The following is an 18384-nucleotide window of genomic DNA, read 5'->3' on the forward strand; positions in this document are numbered from 1 at the left end:
TGGTCAAAAATGCTACTTTCAGCTGTCGCAAATTTCTTGACTTGTGAAAATCAAGGTCTATGTTTTTTACTAAATGAGTGGTTTTGATGTGCAAAGTTTTTATTGTGAGGTCAAATGACCCAAAAGATATAGTGCATCCCACGATAAAACTATTGCAGAAATTCTGAACAAAACAGATGAACTTGTACTTGACATGAGTGTTTTGCAGAAACGGCAAAGACAAAAAATGAAACCAGAAAGGGGAATTTGGAAATTTTGAATTTTGACAAGCCATGACAAGTAGGAGTTAGTTAAGCTTGTATGTCCAAAAAAGGGGTGGGTGGGTGGTTGGGCTATGATGGGAGGGTTTTAATCCTGTGCTTCTGTATGAACTATAAAATGTGCTGTATATCTGTGTTTGAGGCTGAACCTCGTGGTGAAGATTACTCGTTTTTATATTGGAATTTTTTTTCTGAAGCTTTTCAAGTAAACCATCGTCTTTGAATGGGCCAATTCGTTTACCTCTCTAAAGAAGTCTCAGAGTGATTCTTTTCTTCATACCTATTATCTGAACCTGAACACTGAAACTCCATTGAGGTCCGGACCTTGGCTAAGTTAAGTACGGTCATCCGCTGATATTTCGGGACAGCGCTCTCAAATTTAAAGGTATGGTCAGATCTTCGATTTGTGCTGGGTTTGGAGATGTGTATATATAGGAAATGGTAATAAAATATGACAAGAACTCAAGAGTTAAACTGTGTCAGAACAAAATCATCTTGTTTGTTATATAACTTTGATAGAAAAGTATGTCATGGATTACAATCAGCTGTCAGCTGTTAAATTTAAGAACACAATTAGATAATACCAATTTAGGTCAACCAATTGCCAAGCAATGCTAAACTTGCTAAACCGGTTGAGTGTGTGGTGTAAAAGGTCGCATTGGCAATTAAAGGTGCACTATGTATTTTTGCAGTAAAATATTCAAAAACCACTAGACCATTGTTATATATATTTTGTTCAGTTAAGTTCTTACAATATCCCAAATGTTTCCAACTATTTGTAAATTATGAGAAATTACTATTTTACCCAAGGAGCCCAGACAGCTGAGGGTTGTCACCTGTCAATTGCGTCACATGTAATGAGTAACGTCATGACATAATTTTCAACACACTCAGATGAATCTAATATGATAAACAGAGCTGCGTTACCTCATACGGAAATAGCGCCGGCACCCGGCGACTGTGTCCCGTCATAATAAAAGTCCCGCTGCTCGCGAGGCGTGTGTTGTTCAGCTCATTACCAAACGCTCCAGTGGCCTTTCTCAGCTCCTCAACACTCGGTCCTGGTTCATACTACAGTAACGTTAATAACGGCATCCATCAACATGATTTCTGCCCGAGTCCTATCCCGAGTCTTTTTCACCGGCTGTGAGGTGAAGACCGCACATGTCCCAAGATGCTGCGCTCAAACTTGGCATCATCAAACTACACCTTTGTTTTTAATAGGTGCCCTCTAGCGGATGGAAAAGTTGCATAGTGCACCTTTAAAGAAAAAAACACTTAAATAAAACATCCTCAGGTCAAAATGTCTAAATAATTTTGGTCCCAATTTTTTAAAAATAAATTTAACTGGTAGTCCACTGTATGAAGAATATTTGGGTATAATAAGTCACAGAATGCTTTATTTTACTATCTTCACTTAATGAACTATAGTATTCTGCACCCACTAGTCTTTTTTAATAATGTTTGGTTTGACTGTAACTATAAGAGCAACACTGACTTTTTCCATTGTGTGCAGCCTGCCTGAACCACGATGAACGGAGGTACTACTCTGAAGCCTTACACTGGATCAAACAGATCACTGGATTCTTATACTGTACTCAGTATATATCACCTTTTCACTGCTGCCATACTGTCCCTGAAACTGTTATGTGTAAGCGGTGATGTGGGTTTACGCAATGAGATATTTGTGGACATGGATGAATTCTTCGAACCTCGCTTTGATTTCAATTTCACACATTTAAGTGACGAGTCAGTATGCATGCGGGGTAATGAGCCATATACACGTCCATGCGGATGGTACCGCTTTGCTCTCAAAGTCCTGGACAAGTACCCTGATGGAAACGCCTGGCTGGGCACAGACGGATGGAGGAGTCACTCAGTGGCTGGCGAGTGGCCCATGTCCTATCATGGAACCAGCATTGAAGGTGCTAAAGGTATCATCAAAACCCATTACAAAGCAGGACCTGGACAAGTCTACGGGAGAGGAATCTATTCAACATATGACATAGATCAGGCTTTTCTGTACAGCACGGAATTTACATCTAGAAAGACCGAGAAGAGATACAGAGTCCTGATGCAGAACAGGATTAATCCAAAGATGAGGAAAGCATGTGGCAAAACGGACTACTGGCTGATTGAGATTCCTGACGGCACCTCTGCTGCTAAAGAGAAGGAGATCGTGGAGAAGTCCATTCGTCCTTATGGGATTCTGCTGAAAGAGGTGTGAGAGAGGAGTCAGAACCAGCTGACCACCTCAATGTTGAGTTTCCTGAGATGATTATGACGATTGTTGTAATTAATGTTCATTTTTATACATGAGGATTGGTTGTTTAAACTTTTTGATTAGATTTATTCTACCTTTTTTACATTTCCTCTGCCCTAATTCAAATAGGTTGTGATTTTCAATGAATTATTCAGAACCAGACATTTTTAATTTCATGCACTTAATGTTTCAAGATTTCAAGTATCAAAATTGTGCTTAGTGTTCTGAGTATTCAGTTTAATATCTAATATGTAATTTTTTTTTTTTTAATAATAAAAATAAAATAAAACATAAAAAGAGTATAGTTAAAATGCATATGATTAATCATTGTCAGTGATTATGTAAACCAATATGTGTGGCTTATTGTGTTGCTGTTGCTGTTTTTTCCTAGCCTGACGTGGTCATACTCAATTCTAGTCAGAATATGAATTCTGCCCGTCCTAAAAATGTTGTGGGCGGAGCTAAGTTCAGCTGGCATCCAGGCTAGTTTTTTCCACTTTATAGCCTAATTTGGAATAATTTGTCTAAATGCAAGATGTTTCCTTGTTAATAAACTTGTATAAAGGTGTAAAATGTGCTTTATTTAAAAAAATAATAATTTTATTTTTAGACAGCTATTCAGCATCATGTTAGTGTTGAGAGATCGCACACTCTTGGGTTTTGGGGCCTTCCCCTGGCCACAGACTTGAGACTTTAAATCTTCTCCCTCAAACCACTGCCTGCTGCTGCTTATGACTGCTTTAAAGGCCATATTGCAGGTTACATTTTTTTAATGAATACAAACTTTTATTAAAATACCATATGAAAAGGTAATGCAGGATTTAAAATGTTTTAAAAAGACATAAGACCACAAATTTAGTAGATAAAATGGCTGTTTAGTAAAAAGGAAATGTTTTTTTACGCGTCATATTACGTCAGTTGTTTGCCAGGCTCTGCGTTGTCTCAGTGCAGAATAGGTTGGTATAATATGATATTTTCCACCATTTGAGATCTGATGTGTTTTCAAAGTGTTGCTTTAATTTTTTTTGAGCAGTGTATTCTATTCATGCCATGTATGTACATTCAAGTTCACTCAAATACATACTCATAGTCATTAAGTCATATACATCCGCACACTATCGGTGAATAGACATGAAATAAACCCATAACACAGAATGAATGAATAACGGATAACATGAAGCAAACACTCGGTGTCTGTGGTTCATGCGTATAAATAGTACGAGTGTGAAATCTCGTGGAATGGATACGCCAAAATGAATTTTGCCATGCAAATGCTGCGCAGTTTTTTGCGTGCATATGATACGCACTTGGGTAGGTTTAGGGTGGTGGGGTGGGGGGGTTCGTATGTATAATACGCCAGAAAGTGCGTATCATATGCACGCGAAAAACTGTGTACCATACGCACGCCAAAATTAGTTTTGGCGTATACATTTCACGAGATTGCAAACTCGTACTATTTATACGCATTTTCATGAGATCCGGCTCGTGGTTCGGCCGCCGGAAGGAGATCATGTGACGTCACGGATCTGTCAGAGATGCAGCTTGAAGAAAACATGAACTGTGCATCGTAAGTCTCGTTTTTAAACATTTGCTAACTACCAAATCAGTCGTGATGAGACACCACTAACGTTGTCTCAACTATTATATATGTTATAACTATTATAACATATATAATATATAACTTAGCATGCTGTCACAGGCTGGAGAATCCTTTATTTAAAGTATTCTGAAAATCATAAAAAAAAAAAAATTATGATTAGTTCATCATTAAAAAGTTACTTCAGCGAATTAGAATTAAGCTTTGTATCAGTAGAAACCCGGTAGTATATTTGAATGATCGGGCTTTCCCAATCCCCCTCAGACGAAAGATTTATGTATTTTATATCTGGAAAAAATCCTCTGATGATGCAAATATTGTCTTTTTACGTCATCAGAAGTTTTTTGGCCAGAGGCTAAAGACTACAGCTGGCAGAAGGAGCTATTTCCACATGTTTTCAACCCGAGCATGGGGTGTGGGATTACACTTTCAGCGCTCGGCTCAGGCAGCCGCGGCCATTCATGTAAACGGAGCGGTGCTGGGCAAAGTGAGTGATTTAACTTTTCAATCTGAAAACGCGTCAGACTGAACACACTGAATGTATGTTGCGCCCGCACTCACCTCAGCTCCTCTCAGCTCTTTGCTCTCGTGATGAATGTAATCTGACTCCGGCTGCGTTTTTGCCGTGACACTCGCTCAGCTCACACACATTATATTGAACAGACACATACATTTTTTAAATTGTAATGTCTGTTCTCTAACTGAACTAAATGATTTTATTATTATGAAAATTAACAGAATGGTAGGGGCGCACCGCCTCTACCATTCTGTTAATTTTCATAATAATAAAATTATGAATTTGTGGGCAAGTGATCCATTGATCCAGTAGCGGTGGCTTTGGGAGTGGCCTCGTAGGGCTGCAAAAGGAGTTGTCTTTCATCCACATGAAACAAAAATGCATTTTCCGGCTTTTCTCAAAGTCTGGTCTAAGGCACTAAATTCAAAATTAATTTCACATTTCCACTACATATGACCCAGTTTAAATACACATTCATCTTTCCAGTACTGAAGTCTTTTCTGAAGTTTTTACTGTGGTTGTATATTGTTATATCTTTCAGTGCATATAATTTATACTCAGAAAGTATATATATATATATATATATATATATATATATATATATATATAAAATATACATTTCAACCCATGAAAAATGCAGATTGTGTTGTAAATAATAGTGAAAATCCCTTTTAATCTGTTGTTCCATTATTAACCTGTAGCAGATTTTGACAAGTGTTTAGAATGTTAGTCAAGTGCTCCAAAAACTCAGACACAATAAATACACTCTTTGAGCCAGAGGGAAAATATTGGCTGTGATTTACAGGAAACTGAAGAATGTACAGTAGAACTGAAATACATGCAAATATACAGTTCTGTCAGTGTTTGAGAAGTACTGTGTCAGAATATTGAACATGTCACACCCTCTTTTATTTCTTTGTAATTATGTATAATGCCATTTTTTCTGAAGGCCTAAACCCCCCGAAAATATGATCACTGGTTTCTCTTTTGTAATCTCAGCTGAAACATTTAGTGCGTTATAAACAAGGTCAAGAATGTGTGTCATAATGTTTTATTGCATTGTTGCCTGTTTACAAGCTCTGCTGTAAAACAAATATAATGCATATCAACTTCCTTTTGGCCCAAATAACTATAAGAGCAACAATCAGTTTCACTTATCCCATTGTGTGCAGTCTGCCTGAACCATGTCTACGATAGACAGAGAAGTCGTTCTCGAGGCCCTCTCGGCTCTCACAGGTTCTACCCTGAAGCCTTACACTGGCTTAAAGGGGTCACTAAAGTCTGATCCTGAACTCGATATATACAATTTTATCGCTGCTGCCATATTGGGTCAAGAATTCCTGAAACTGTTAGGTGTAAGCGCTGATGTGGAGAGCACTCTTCAGTACATGAGTTTACGCGATGAGATGTTTGTGGACATGGATGAATTCTTCGAACCTCGCTTTGATTATGATTTCAGACATTTAAGTGACAAGTCAGTATGCATGCGGGGCAGTGAGCCATATACGTCCATGCGGATGGTAACGCTTGGCTCTCAAAGTCCTGGACAAGTACCCTGATGGAAACGCCTGGCTGGGCACGGATGGATGGAGGCGTCACTCAGTGGCTGGTGAGTGGCCCGTGTCCTATCATGGAACCAGCGTTCAGGGTGGTATCGTCAAAACCCATTACACAGCAGGACCTAGACAACTCTACGGGAGAGGAATCTATTCAACATACGACATAGATCAGGCTTCTGGCTACAGCAAGGAATTTACAACTAAAAAAAACGGGAAGAGATACAGAGTGATGCAGAACAGGATCAATCCAAAGATGAGGAAAGTCTGCAAAAGAAAGGACTACTGGCTGATTGAGATTCCTGACGGCACCTCTGCTGCTGAAGGAGATCGTGGAGAAGTCCATTCGTCCTTATGGGATTCTGCTGAAAGAGGTGTGAGAGAGGAGTCAGAACCAGCTGACCGCCTCAATGTTGAGTTTCCTGAGATGATTATGACGATTGTTGTAATTAATATATGAGGATCTCTTTGTTGTTGAAACTATTTGATTTATTCTAACTTTTTAAAATTTGCTCCTTAATTCAAATTAAATATGTATTCTCAATGGTAAAGAAAGGTTGTGATTTTTCCCCAAGTATAGTGATAAGATGAATGATGAAAATGATATAAGCTTTTCAATCAATTATTCAGAACCAGAATTTTTTTATTTGCATTGCTAACACCTCATGTTTCAGGATTTCAAGTGGACTGAATTAACTGTAATTTATCATTTTAAATAATACAATTAAAATGAAAAATAAAGAGTATAGTTAAAATCATCCATGTGATTAATCATTGTCAGTGAATGTCAGTTGTCAGTTGTGTACGCCTAGGCCTACTTTTATTAGTCATATACTGTGCCTTTGTTTCCACTTTATACTTTTTAACAAATTGTCTAAATATATACGTTTCCTTCATGTTAATACAATTGAATTAAGATGAGAATGTGTTTTATTTCACAGAATATAATAAAAAAAATCTAGACAGGTATTCAGCATCATGTCATGTAAGTGTCGAGAGATTGCACTCAGTGACTTGAGACTAGTGTGAAATGTTCTAACTCAAACCACTGCATGCTGCTGCTGGGTCTGCTAAAGAAATGTCTTTTTTGTTTAATGGCAATATAGCAACCTACTGGTGGTTCAGTAACAAGAATTACACTGTTTGTCTGATGCTAAATACATAAATTAAAAAAGAGAGATGGATTTCTTGCCCTCATATGGTCCTGGCATGAGCTCTCTTGTGTTCTGTTGTCATGTTTTCATTGGCTCATTGCCTTATCATTGTTTACAGGTGTGTCTTGTCTAGTCCTTAGTCCTTGTGTATTTAAGCCTCATGTTTGCCTCGGTCCTGATCAAGTGTTATTTGTTGTGACCTGCTAATGGTTAGTTTTAGCAAAGTCAAAGTCTTCATGTTTTGGGATGTTGTAAATGAAACCGCACTTGGGTTCTGCAACTTGCAGCTTGTCTCTAGTGGACTAACTGTTACAGCTATATTGTATTTCAATAATGAATAGACCTGCTTGATGACTCATAAAAAAAAGTACAGGGATTTTCCACAAATCTTTTTTGCTGTCTTGGGGGCAAAGGCTGCTCATTTTGAAACTAAAAATGAAACTATCTAAAATGTGATTTTACTTATCTTATAATCTACTTATCTATGAGAGATACTGTTTCTTATTTGTACTTTTTGCAAGGATTTTCTGTAACATAACCCTTTACTTTTGTTCTGACAATAAATAAAATGTAAAGAAAAATACTGAAATTATTACATACTTTACATTATTGACATACTTAGTCGAGCCAAGATCCCTCACGGTAGCATGGGACGGTTTTTTACATTCTTTATACATTTATACGATTTTATACATACATTATACAATGTTGAAGTGAACTGAATCAAAAGGGAAAATCTCCAATTACTTACTTAACCTCAGTTTTACAAAAAAACTTGACTCACATGTTAAACATAAAATCCAATAAACGATAATTAATTAAAAAAGTCAAGCACATTTTTATCACAGCTGATAAAAGCGTACGTCTCTCCATGCCGTCCAGAGAAAGAGAGTGCGCATGGAAATTGCTTAACCTCACACTTACGCATGAAGCACTGCATGCCTTCTTAACATTTCAGTGCAGTCATTTTGGAACAGGAAGGGGTCATCCCCAAACTGGTCCCACAAAGTTGGGAGCATGACTTTTTCCAAAATGTCTTGGAATGCAGAAGCATTAAGAGTTCCTTTCACTGGAACTAAGGGGCCAAGCCCAACCCCTGAACAACAACCCCACACTATAACCCCCCTCCACCAAATTTTACACTTAACACAAGCAGTCAGAAAAGATCTATTTGGTATCTGCCAAACCCAGACTCATCCATAGGATTCCCTGATAGAAGCGTGATTTGTCACTCCAGAGAACACGTTTCCACTGCTCTAACGTTTTCAAACGTTAGTGTTTTTTTTGTTTTGTTTAAAGACGACAACAGCGCCAGTGTTTGTGTGTGTGTGTTTTATAAAGAAAAATGCTTAAAATATCAATCACACAATTATATTGAACAATTATCTATTTTGTTAAGTAGAATTTAAGATCATAGACAAATTTTCCCACCACATGAAGATTGTGTTTTTGGCTGAACAGTAGCCTACTACTTTTTTTATGTTATAAAAACATTTAATTTAATTTAAAAACTGTTCAGATAAAGAGATAGCTAAATAAATAAGTTGACAAACAGAGTTCGAGAGATAAGGTAGAGAAACAAAAATCGTGCCCCCTGCACTTTTAATAAAATGTATTTTCATCCCTTGCACTTTTACTGGGTCTCACCATAGACCGTCTCACCCATATGGTCTCACCAATCCTTGTCGACCCGCTCCGAGCAGGATTTGAACCAGCGTTATCTGCGTGGGAGGCAGCCACGTTAACAGCCATGTGAACTTTTGTAATCACACGTTTGGCCATTATATTTTAAATGCATCATTATATTTAAACTCCAAACACATGAGTAGAGTCTCTGCATTAAAGACCAACACATGGCAGATTAACGTGCGGCTACATTTCTCTCCGATACGGTAGGAAATGAAACTGAATGTGGAGGATTTGAACTGTGACGAATCTGATGATGATTGACTGGGCAGTTAAACGGACGGGATGCACGTAACTAAGCGACAGCTGAGTCCGTTAAAGATGATGTAGCCTAGTATGTCCCGAAGCTTGCTTTTCTGCTACACACTCAAAAGTATATACTTTTTCTTCACAAAAAGAGTACAAACTTTTAGGACGTAGTATAAGTAGGCGAATTGGGACTCTTGAGGTCACAGTAACGGGCAAGTGTATTGAAACCAATGTGAATACATCTAGATTTAAATTCAGAGACAAAAATAATCTATGCATGACCTGTGGTTTTATTTGTATCTAAATATGAGGCAATCTGAACACTAACGAGTGTTAAAGGTGCACTATGCAACTTTCCGTCCACTGGAGGGCGCCTATTCTAAACAAAGGTGTAGTTTGATGACGAGTTGAGTTGAGCGCAGCATCTTGGGACATGTGGTCTTCACCAAAAAATATGCAGTATGACTATTGTCAACATTGATAATTATAATGATTTCTGAAGGATTATATGACTGAAGACTCGAGTACTGATGCTAAAAATTAAGCTTTCCATCACAGTAACAAATGACATTTTAAAATATATAAAAATGGAAAACCTTTAAAAATGTAATATTGCACAAAATTACAGTTTTTGCTGTATTTTTAGTATAATAAATACAGCCTTTGTAAGCATAAGTGACTTCTCTCCAAACATTTTGAACATGGTGTCTCAGTTTGTTTTTTATGTTGTCCACTAGAGGGCATATTGCCACTGGAGAATGTTCTCAAGACTCGGGGTCCAAGAAGTCAGGCTCAACTAAAAACAGGAAACCAGAGGTGGCCTTATCGATTAATGTGGGAGTGTTCAGGTAACACACCCTGTGGACAGCACCTCAGAGCTGCCCACTGTTCTTCAAAACCATCACTAAGGGGACATATGGCAGAATCTGCTCCGCTGACTCACAGCAAAGAACCCAAACTGAAGACATTGTGACAGTGCTGACCAAGAATCTCACTCTGTGAAAAATAAGACTCTATGGGCACAGGGATGCTGATCCAAAACTTTATCACCTTTAATCATTGAGATTTCATGAAGCTTATAAACTTACTTCAGCCAGAGAGTGTGCTTTTTTCGCCACAAGGATGGGTGATACCACACAGCAAAAAACATGTTGGGAGATTTATCACCACGGGTGTTAAAATTATCACTTTCCGGGTGAACATACAGGTCCGTCTTTGCTAGTGTTAAAACAACACTGACGAAAGTGTTCGTTATACAAACACTGTGTTAGTGTTTCTTTTTAGTCACTCAAGGTGTTAAGAAATGTATTACTCATAAGTGTACATTTAACACTTTATGGTGATTAATCTCACACACCCAGTGTATTTAATGTTTATTTAATGTAAATACTTAAATACTAAAATGGCACTGTGAATGAAATTTAAAACAATTTATATATATTATTTTATTTTTCCCCCCAAAAAATCAAGTGACTACAAATTTATTTGAATATTTATTGAAATTGTAATATATCAATTCCATTACATTTATGTATTTGGCAGACACTTTTATCCAATGCGACTTACACTGCATTCAATACCATTTTTAATAAATAAAAAAAAACATTTTTGTCAGTTCTTGCTTTCGCCGGGATTCGCTACAGTAAAGCCATTGTTGTCACACATACAATTGAATAAAACAATTTCTTGTTATACTCCAATGCTATAACATCTTACCATGATAAATCTCTACTGCGTTTCAAACAAGATTAAACAAAGAAACATTCCTCAAGTAATGTTTTAATTGAAAATACAAAAATTCAACATTGTATATATTAAATCAACCTTAATGTTAAAAAACTGTCTGGTTTGTAATTCATTCTGATAAAAAATACTATTCCTTTATAAATTAATACATTTACATTTGGCAGATGATTTTATCCAAAGAGACTTACATTGCATTCAATGTACGCATTTTTACATTTTGTCAGTTCTTGCTTTCCCAATTCATCGATCCCACGATCTTGGCGTTGATAGCGCTCCTCAAAATGATCCAAACACATAGTATCGTTCCTGTTAAAGAGACACATTTGGTTAAAACAAACACATTAAAAAAATCTAAGATATAAAGTTTCAAACATCTTCAATCAACAAGCAGAGATACTTACATAGCCTGTCTTCCTTTCAGGATCGTTTAGGTTTGTAGAGTAATAATGCCAAGGGCATACATAGATTGTGGCCTTAAGTGGTTTCCTTCTGCAAAAATAAACAATATTCCATGAAACAAAAATCCTCCAAAGCAGAAAGCAAACTAAAAGACTCAAAATAATCAGGTCACTTTGTGTTTTACTTCAGGTTATCTTTATACCAACACATAGCAAGAAAATGTTATATTCAAAACATAAGCACTACTGTTACAGATTTACAATACTACAACTAGAAAAGGCTAGAACTAAGTTGTACAGAAAAAATCGCGCATGGAAGGGCACTAATGCATGTCTGCTCAACTAATACAAAATAAGACGAAAAATGTCAAATAGTATGAGTGTGCAATGTCGTGGAATGTATACGCCAAAACTCATTTCGGCGTGCATATGATACGCACTTTATGGCGTATATATGACACGCTCTCTTGGGTAGGTTTAGGGTAGTGGGGTGGGGGGTTCGTATGTATAATACGCCATAAATTGCGTATCATATGCACGCAAAAAACAGCGTATCATATGCACGCCAAAATGAGTTTTGGCGTATACATTCCACGAGATTGCACACTCGTACTTGATCTTGAGTTTCTATATGACTGAAGCAGTTCATGAAGAAAAGCGTGTCCTACGATGTTTTCGACATTTTGGAGCGCTGTACAGAATGGTCGGCGTATGTTATCAAAGTACAACGAGAAGATTGCTAGAACACACAGAGCATTTCACTCGCAAAATGTTGCAGGCCGATCAGTATGCGCAGCGCCGACAATGATGGACCGTGCTATCCGTGGGTGCTCGGCCAGGGATCGAGCCCCGGCGTCACACAAGAAAAAAAAAAATAAGAGCAATTAATTCATTCGATTAACGTCTGCTTTCTCATTTGAATGACATTTCAAAACACCAGAATTAACTCGTAGTTACGGGGTGAAAGATATAAACGGTCTTATAAAGGTTGGAAGCCCTAAAGATACTTAACGTTATGCCAAATGAGAAGAAATAACTATCCAAGTCCAGTGAGTTAAAAAATGACACATAATGTTAATGCTGCTACATTATTACAAAATTAATACAACGAAATTAAGTCACTTACGTAAATCTCCAATCTCCATATCCATTAACGAATTTAGTGTGTTAGTGGGGGTTATTCAGTTATGTTAAACTGAATGGCGGATCAAAAGCGCGCTAAATTTAAACTGAGGTAAAAAAACAAAACAAAAACGCTAAGAGTTAAGTCATCCACATCGGCTACTCATTATACAAGCTCATTAATAAATCACAAGTTGATAAGATAATAATACTATACTATACCTTGTCCTTGTAACCGTTGTGTGTGCAGGGAAATCCATAAAGATGGAGAGACCGAAGGATGAGCTGGGGGAAATTTAAAATGCTCTGCACATGTGCAGATGTTGATTGTTAACACCCAAAGGAAACACTGTGCTTTATCACCCAAAGGAAACACTGTGCTTTAACACTAAACAAGTGATAAAGCATATAATATTTGTAAATTAACACCAGATTTTATCACTAGATGCCCAACACCAGGTTTTTATCCCTCAGTAATTTGCTGTGTACTTTTAAACATAACCGCCAATAGGGGGGCAGCAAGTGATCGCCTTAATAAGTGAGTCATTGAGTCATTCACAAAAACCTTTTTCTAAAGGCCATAATGACTATAATGTTATATTAAAATGTTAATGTTGAAAAATTTGGGAGGCACTGGCTACCTGTTTCAGCCGCATATATACCCATTGAAAATGAATGCATTTTAGTACAATGGACATATACCATATGTGTACTCTTGAGCATTAACATGTGTTTCCTGAAGCGGAAGATATGATGACTAGTTGCCTATAAGTAATGTTATCAATAACCTTTATTGGAATGTAAATGTAAGCTACATGTGTGATCAGTGTTGCCAGATTGACGACGCATTAGAGCCCTACGGACCCTGACTTTTTTTACACCCCTAAACTCATACCCACTCTCGGCCGCTGACTGCTTGGTTGTCACTTTAAAAAAAAAAAAATTAACAAACAAACAAATTATACAAACATTTTTCTAAATTAACTTTAATAAAGAATCTAAACAAAATATAACTACTTGGACATTACAAACAAAGCTGAACTATTTTAATGACTGCAGGAGTGTGTCATAGGATTGTGCAGGGCCTGTGCAGGGCTCAAAGAATATATAGTAAAATGCAATTTATTCCTGTGATCAAAGCTGAATTTATCATCATTACCCCAGTCTTCAGTGTCACATGATCCTTCACTAATCACTCTCATATGTGGATCTGATGATCAACACACATTTATGATTATTATCAGTTGTGCTGCTCATGGTGATGCTTACATTTTGTGGAAACCATCTAAACATTTGTAGTAAAATTAAAAAAGAGAGAAATTAATACTTTTATTGATCAGACATGCATTTAATTGATCAAAAGTGATATTGTTAATATTACAAAAGATAATAATTGATTTTAAAAAATGCAAATAAATGCTGTCCATTGAACTTTCTATTCATCAAAGAATCCTGAAAAAATAAATGTAGCATGGTTTCCAAAACATTTTAAAGCAGCACAACTGTTTTCAACACAGATAATAATCATAAATGTTTCTTGATTATAAAATCCTCATATGAGAGTGATTAGTGAAGGATCATGTGACACTGAAGACTGGAGTAATGATAAATGCAGCTTTGATCACATAGGGAAAAAGCTGTTTTAATTTGTAATAATATTTCACAATATTACTGTTTTAACTATTTTTGATTAAATAAATGCAGCCTTGGTGAGCAGAAGATACTAAACATTAAAAAAGCTGCATTATTCATATGATAGGCTACTTTATTGTCAATAAATAGGCTACATTCAGTGGTGTAGTCTGCGTGATACGCAGGTATACGCCGTATACCCACTAGGAAAGGATAAGGATTTCCGTATACCTACTAAAAAAAGCTTGAGGATACGTAACAATATCGTTTTGTGACCGAACTTTCTTTCATAAATTTTGACCAATCACCGCAACTTTTCTGCACTTTGATCAATTATTCGCTGCGTCCTGATTTTTACACGAGCACATCTCTGCAGTCTGAGCGCGATGCACGGAAGCTCACTCGCTCCCCAGATAGCAAGCGGATGTGGGCCACTTCAGGCAATGATGCGGCACTGCAGGCCTTCTTATGGCCCGGATAAAATGTATGTGAGCCTGATGTGGCCCACAAGTAAAATGGCAAATATGGCCCAAATATTTTAAATCACATGTGGGCCTTTTTAGGCAAAGATGCGGCACTCATGGCAATGTGTAATTTGAATATGAGCCTAAAGTGGCCCATATGATAATTAATGAATATGGCCCAAATATCACAAACCAAATGTGGGCCACCTATGGGAAAAATCTGGCAAAACCGACAATGACTAATCTGGGTGTAAACCAAATATGGCCCACATATGTTGCAGCAAATGTGGCCCAGTTATGTTATAACATATCTGGGCCAGTTTTGGCACATATGAGGGACAGTAATCACTGGCAAATCTGAATGTGAACCTAAAGTGGCCCACACTTGGCAAAGAAAATAAGGCCCGAATACTTTACATCAAATTTGGGCCACATTTGGCAAATATATGGCAAAGTCAGCACTGGCTAACCAGGGTGTGAGCCTAAACTGGCCCACACATAGTGCAGCAAATAAGGCCCAATTATGTTAAAAACTATCTGGGCCATTTTTGGCAAAGGTGAGGGACAGTAATCACTGGCGAATCTGAATATGAACCTAAAGTGGGCCACACATGGAATTTGCAAATATGGCCTGGATACATTATACAAAATTTGGGCCACATTTGGCAAATGTATGGCAAAGTCAGCACTGGCTAACCAGGGTGTAAACCTAAACTGGCCCACATATAATGCAGCAAATGCGGCCCAATTAAGTAAAAAACACCTGGCCCAGTTTTGGCAAAGATGAGGGACATTGATCACTGACGAATCTGAATGTGAACCTATTGTGGCCCACACATGGCAGAGCAAATATGGGCCGAATACATCACAGCAAATTTGGGCCACATTTGGAAAATATATGGCAAAGTCAGCACTGGCTAACCAGGGAGTGAACCTAAACTGGCCCACATTAAGTGCAGCGAATGAGGCCCAATTATGTTAAAACATATCTGGACCAGTTTTGGCAAAGGTGAGGGACAGTAATCACGAACAAATCTGAATGTGAACCTAAGGTGGCCCACACATGGTATAGCAAATATGGCCCGAATACATTACATCAAATTTGGGCCACATTTGGCAAATATATGGCAAAGCCAGCACTGGCTAACCAGGGTGTACACCTAAACTGGCCCACATTGAGTGCAGCAGATGAGGCCCGATTATGGTAAAACCTATCTGGGCCAGTTTTGGCAAAGGTGAGAGATAGTAATCACTTTCAAATCTGAATGTGAACCTAAAGTGGGCCACATATGGCATAGCAAATATGGCTCGAACACATTACACCAAATTTGGGCCACATTTGGCAAATTTATGGCAAAGTCAGCACTGGCCAACCAGGGTGTGAACCTAAACTGGCCCACATATAATGCAACAAATGTGGACCAGTTTTCTTAAAAAATATCTGGGCCAGTTTTGGCAAAGATGAGGGACAGTAATCACTAACCAATCTGAATGTGAACCTAAAGTGGCCCACACATGGCATAGCAAATATGGCCTGAATACATTACATCAAATTTGGGCCACATTTGGCAAATATATGGCAAAGTCAACACTGGCTAACCAGAATGTGAGCCTAAACTGGCCCACACATAATGCAGCAAATGTGGCCCAGTTTTCTTAAAAACATATCTAGGCCAGTTTTGGCAAAGGTGAGGGATAGAAATCACTCACAAATCTGAATATGAACCTAAAGTGGGCCACACATGGCATAGCAAATATGGGCCGAATACATTACACCAAATTTGGGCCACATTTGGCAAAAGTACAGCAAAGTCAGCACTGGCTAACCAGGATGTGAGCCTAAACTGGCCCACATATAATGCAGCAAATGTGGCCCAGTTTTCTTAAAAACATATCTGGGCCAGTTTTGGAGAAGGTGAGGGACAGTAATCACTAACAAATCTGAATGTGAACCTATGGTGGCCCAGACATGGCATAGCAAATATGGGCCGAATACATTACACCAAATTTGGGCCAGATTTGGAAAATATATGGCAAAGTCAACACTGGCTAACCAGGGTGTAAACCTAAACTGGCCCACATTAAGTGCTGCAAATGTGGCCCAATTATGTTAAAACATATCTGGGCCAATTTTGGCAAAGGTGAGGGACAGTAATTACTGGTGAATCTGAATTTGAACCTAAAGTGGCCCAGACATGGCATAGCAAATATGGCCCGAATACATTACACCAAATTTGGGCCACATTTGGAAAATATATGGCAAAGTCAACACTGGCTAACCAGGGTGTGAACCTAAACTGGCCCACATTAAGTGCTGCAAATGTGGCCCAATTATGTTAAAACATATCTGGGCCAGTTTTGGCAAAGGTGAGGGATAGAAATCACTCGCAAATCTGAATTTGAACCTAAAGTGGCCCAGACATGGCATAGCAAATATGGCCCGAATACATTACACCCAATTTGGGCCACATTTGGAAAATATATGGCAAAGTCAACACTGGCCAACCAGGGCTTGAACCTAAACTGGCCCACATTAAGTGCTGCAAATGTGGCCCAATTATGTTAAAACATATCTGGGCCAGTTTTGGCAAAGGTGAGGGATAGTAATCACTCGCAAATCTGAATATGAACCCAAAGTGGGACACACATGGCATAGCAAATATGGCCCGAATACATTACATCAAATTTGGGCCACATTTGGCAAAAGTACAGCAAAGTCAGCACTGGCTAACCAGGATGTGAGCCTAAACTGGCCCACATTAAGTGCTGCAAATGTGGCCCAATTATGTTAAAACATATCTGGGCCAGTTTTGGTAAAGGTGAGGGATAGAAATGCCTTGTAAATCTGAATATGAACCTAAAGTGGGCCACACATGGCATAGCAAATATGGCCCGAATACATTACACCAAATTTGGGCCACATTTGGCAAAAGTACAGCAAAGTCAGCACTGGCTAACCAGGATATGAGCCTAAACTGGCCCACATATAATGCAGCAAATGTGGCCCAGTTTTCTTAAAAAAATATCTGGGCCAGTTTTGGCAAAGGTGAGGGATAGAAATCACTCGCAAATCTGAATATGAACCTAAAGTGGGCCACACATGGCATTGCTATGCCTGAATACATTACACCAAATTTGGGCCACATTTGGCAAAAGTACAGCAATATCAGCACTGGCTAACCAGGATGTGAGCCCAAACTGGCCCACATATAATGCAGCAAATGTGGCCCAGTTTTCTTATAAACATATCTGGGCCAGTTTTGGAGAAGGTGAGGGACAGTAATCACTAACAAATCTGAATGTGAACCTATGGTGGCCCTGACATGGCATAGCAAATATGGGCCGAATACATTACACCAAATTTGGGCCAGATTTGGAAAATATATGGCAAAGTCAACACTGGCTAACCAGGGTGTAAACCTAAACTGGCCCACATTAAGTGCTGCAAATGTGGCCCAATCATGTTAAAACATAACTGGGCCAGTTTTGGCAAAGGTGAGGGACAGTAATTAATGGTGAATCTGAATTTGAACCTATGGTGGCCCAGACATGGCATAGCAAATATGGCCCGAATACATAACACCAAATTTGGGCCACATTTGGAAAATATATGGCAAAGTCAACACTGGCCAACCAGGGCTTGAACCTAAACTGGCCCACATTAAGTGCTGCAAATGTGGCCCAATTATGTTAAAACATATCTGGGCCAGTTTTGGCAAAGGTGAGGGATAGAAATCACT

The 18384-nt window shown here is 38.3% G+C and overlaps 1 protein-coding gene, 1 long non-coding RNA gene and 1 pseudogene across 3 annotated transcripts in view; 2 read left to right on the plus strand and 1 right to left on the minus strand.

Moving 5' to 3' along the window:
• Window positions 1-398: 398 nt before the first annotated feature.
• Window positions 399-18384, plus strand: part of LOC137093476 (uncharacterized) — a 74882-nt gene continuing 56896 nt past the window's right edge. The window contains exons 1-2 of one of the 2 annotated variants that reach the window (XR_010908468.1): window positions 399-645; window positions 1777-2652. Coding sequence is in view for 1 of the 2 variants with exons in the window: in XM_067458287.1 (XP_067314388.1) it covers window positions 1792-2487 (696 nt within the window). In the remaining variant the exon portion in view is untranslated. Of the gene's footprint in view, window positions 646-1776; window positions 3076-18384 lie in introns of those variants that run through there. The other variant, XM_067458287.1, reaches the window with a different exon arrangement.
• Window positions 5822-6573, plus strand: LOC137093766 (uncharacterized; annotated as a pseudogene).
• On the minus strand, window positions 10916-12849 carry LOC137093474 (uncharacterized). Its single transcript, XR_010908467.1, has 3 exons — window positions 12771-12849; window positions 11430-11517; window positions 10916-11334 (listed from the first exon to the last, which is right to left on the minus strand). It is a non-coding gene; the product is annotated as an uncharacterized lncRNA (long non-coding RNA).

Source organism: Pseudorasbora parva, chromosome 12 (genome assembly GCF_024679245.1).
Source record: "Pseudorasbora parva isolate DD20220531a chromosome 12, ASM2467924v1, whole genome shotgun sequence".
Classification (NCBI taxonomy): Eukaryota; Metazoa; Chordata; class Actinopteri; order Cypriniformes; family Gobionidae; genus Pseudorasbora; species Pseudorasbora parva.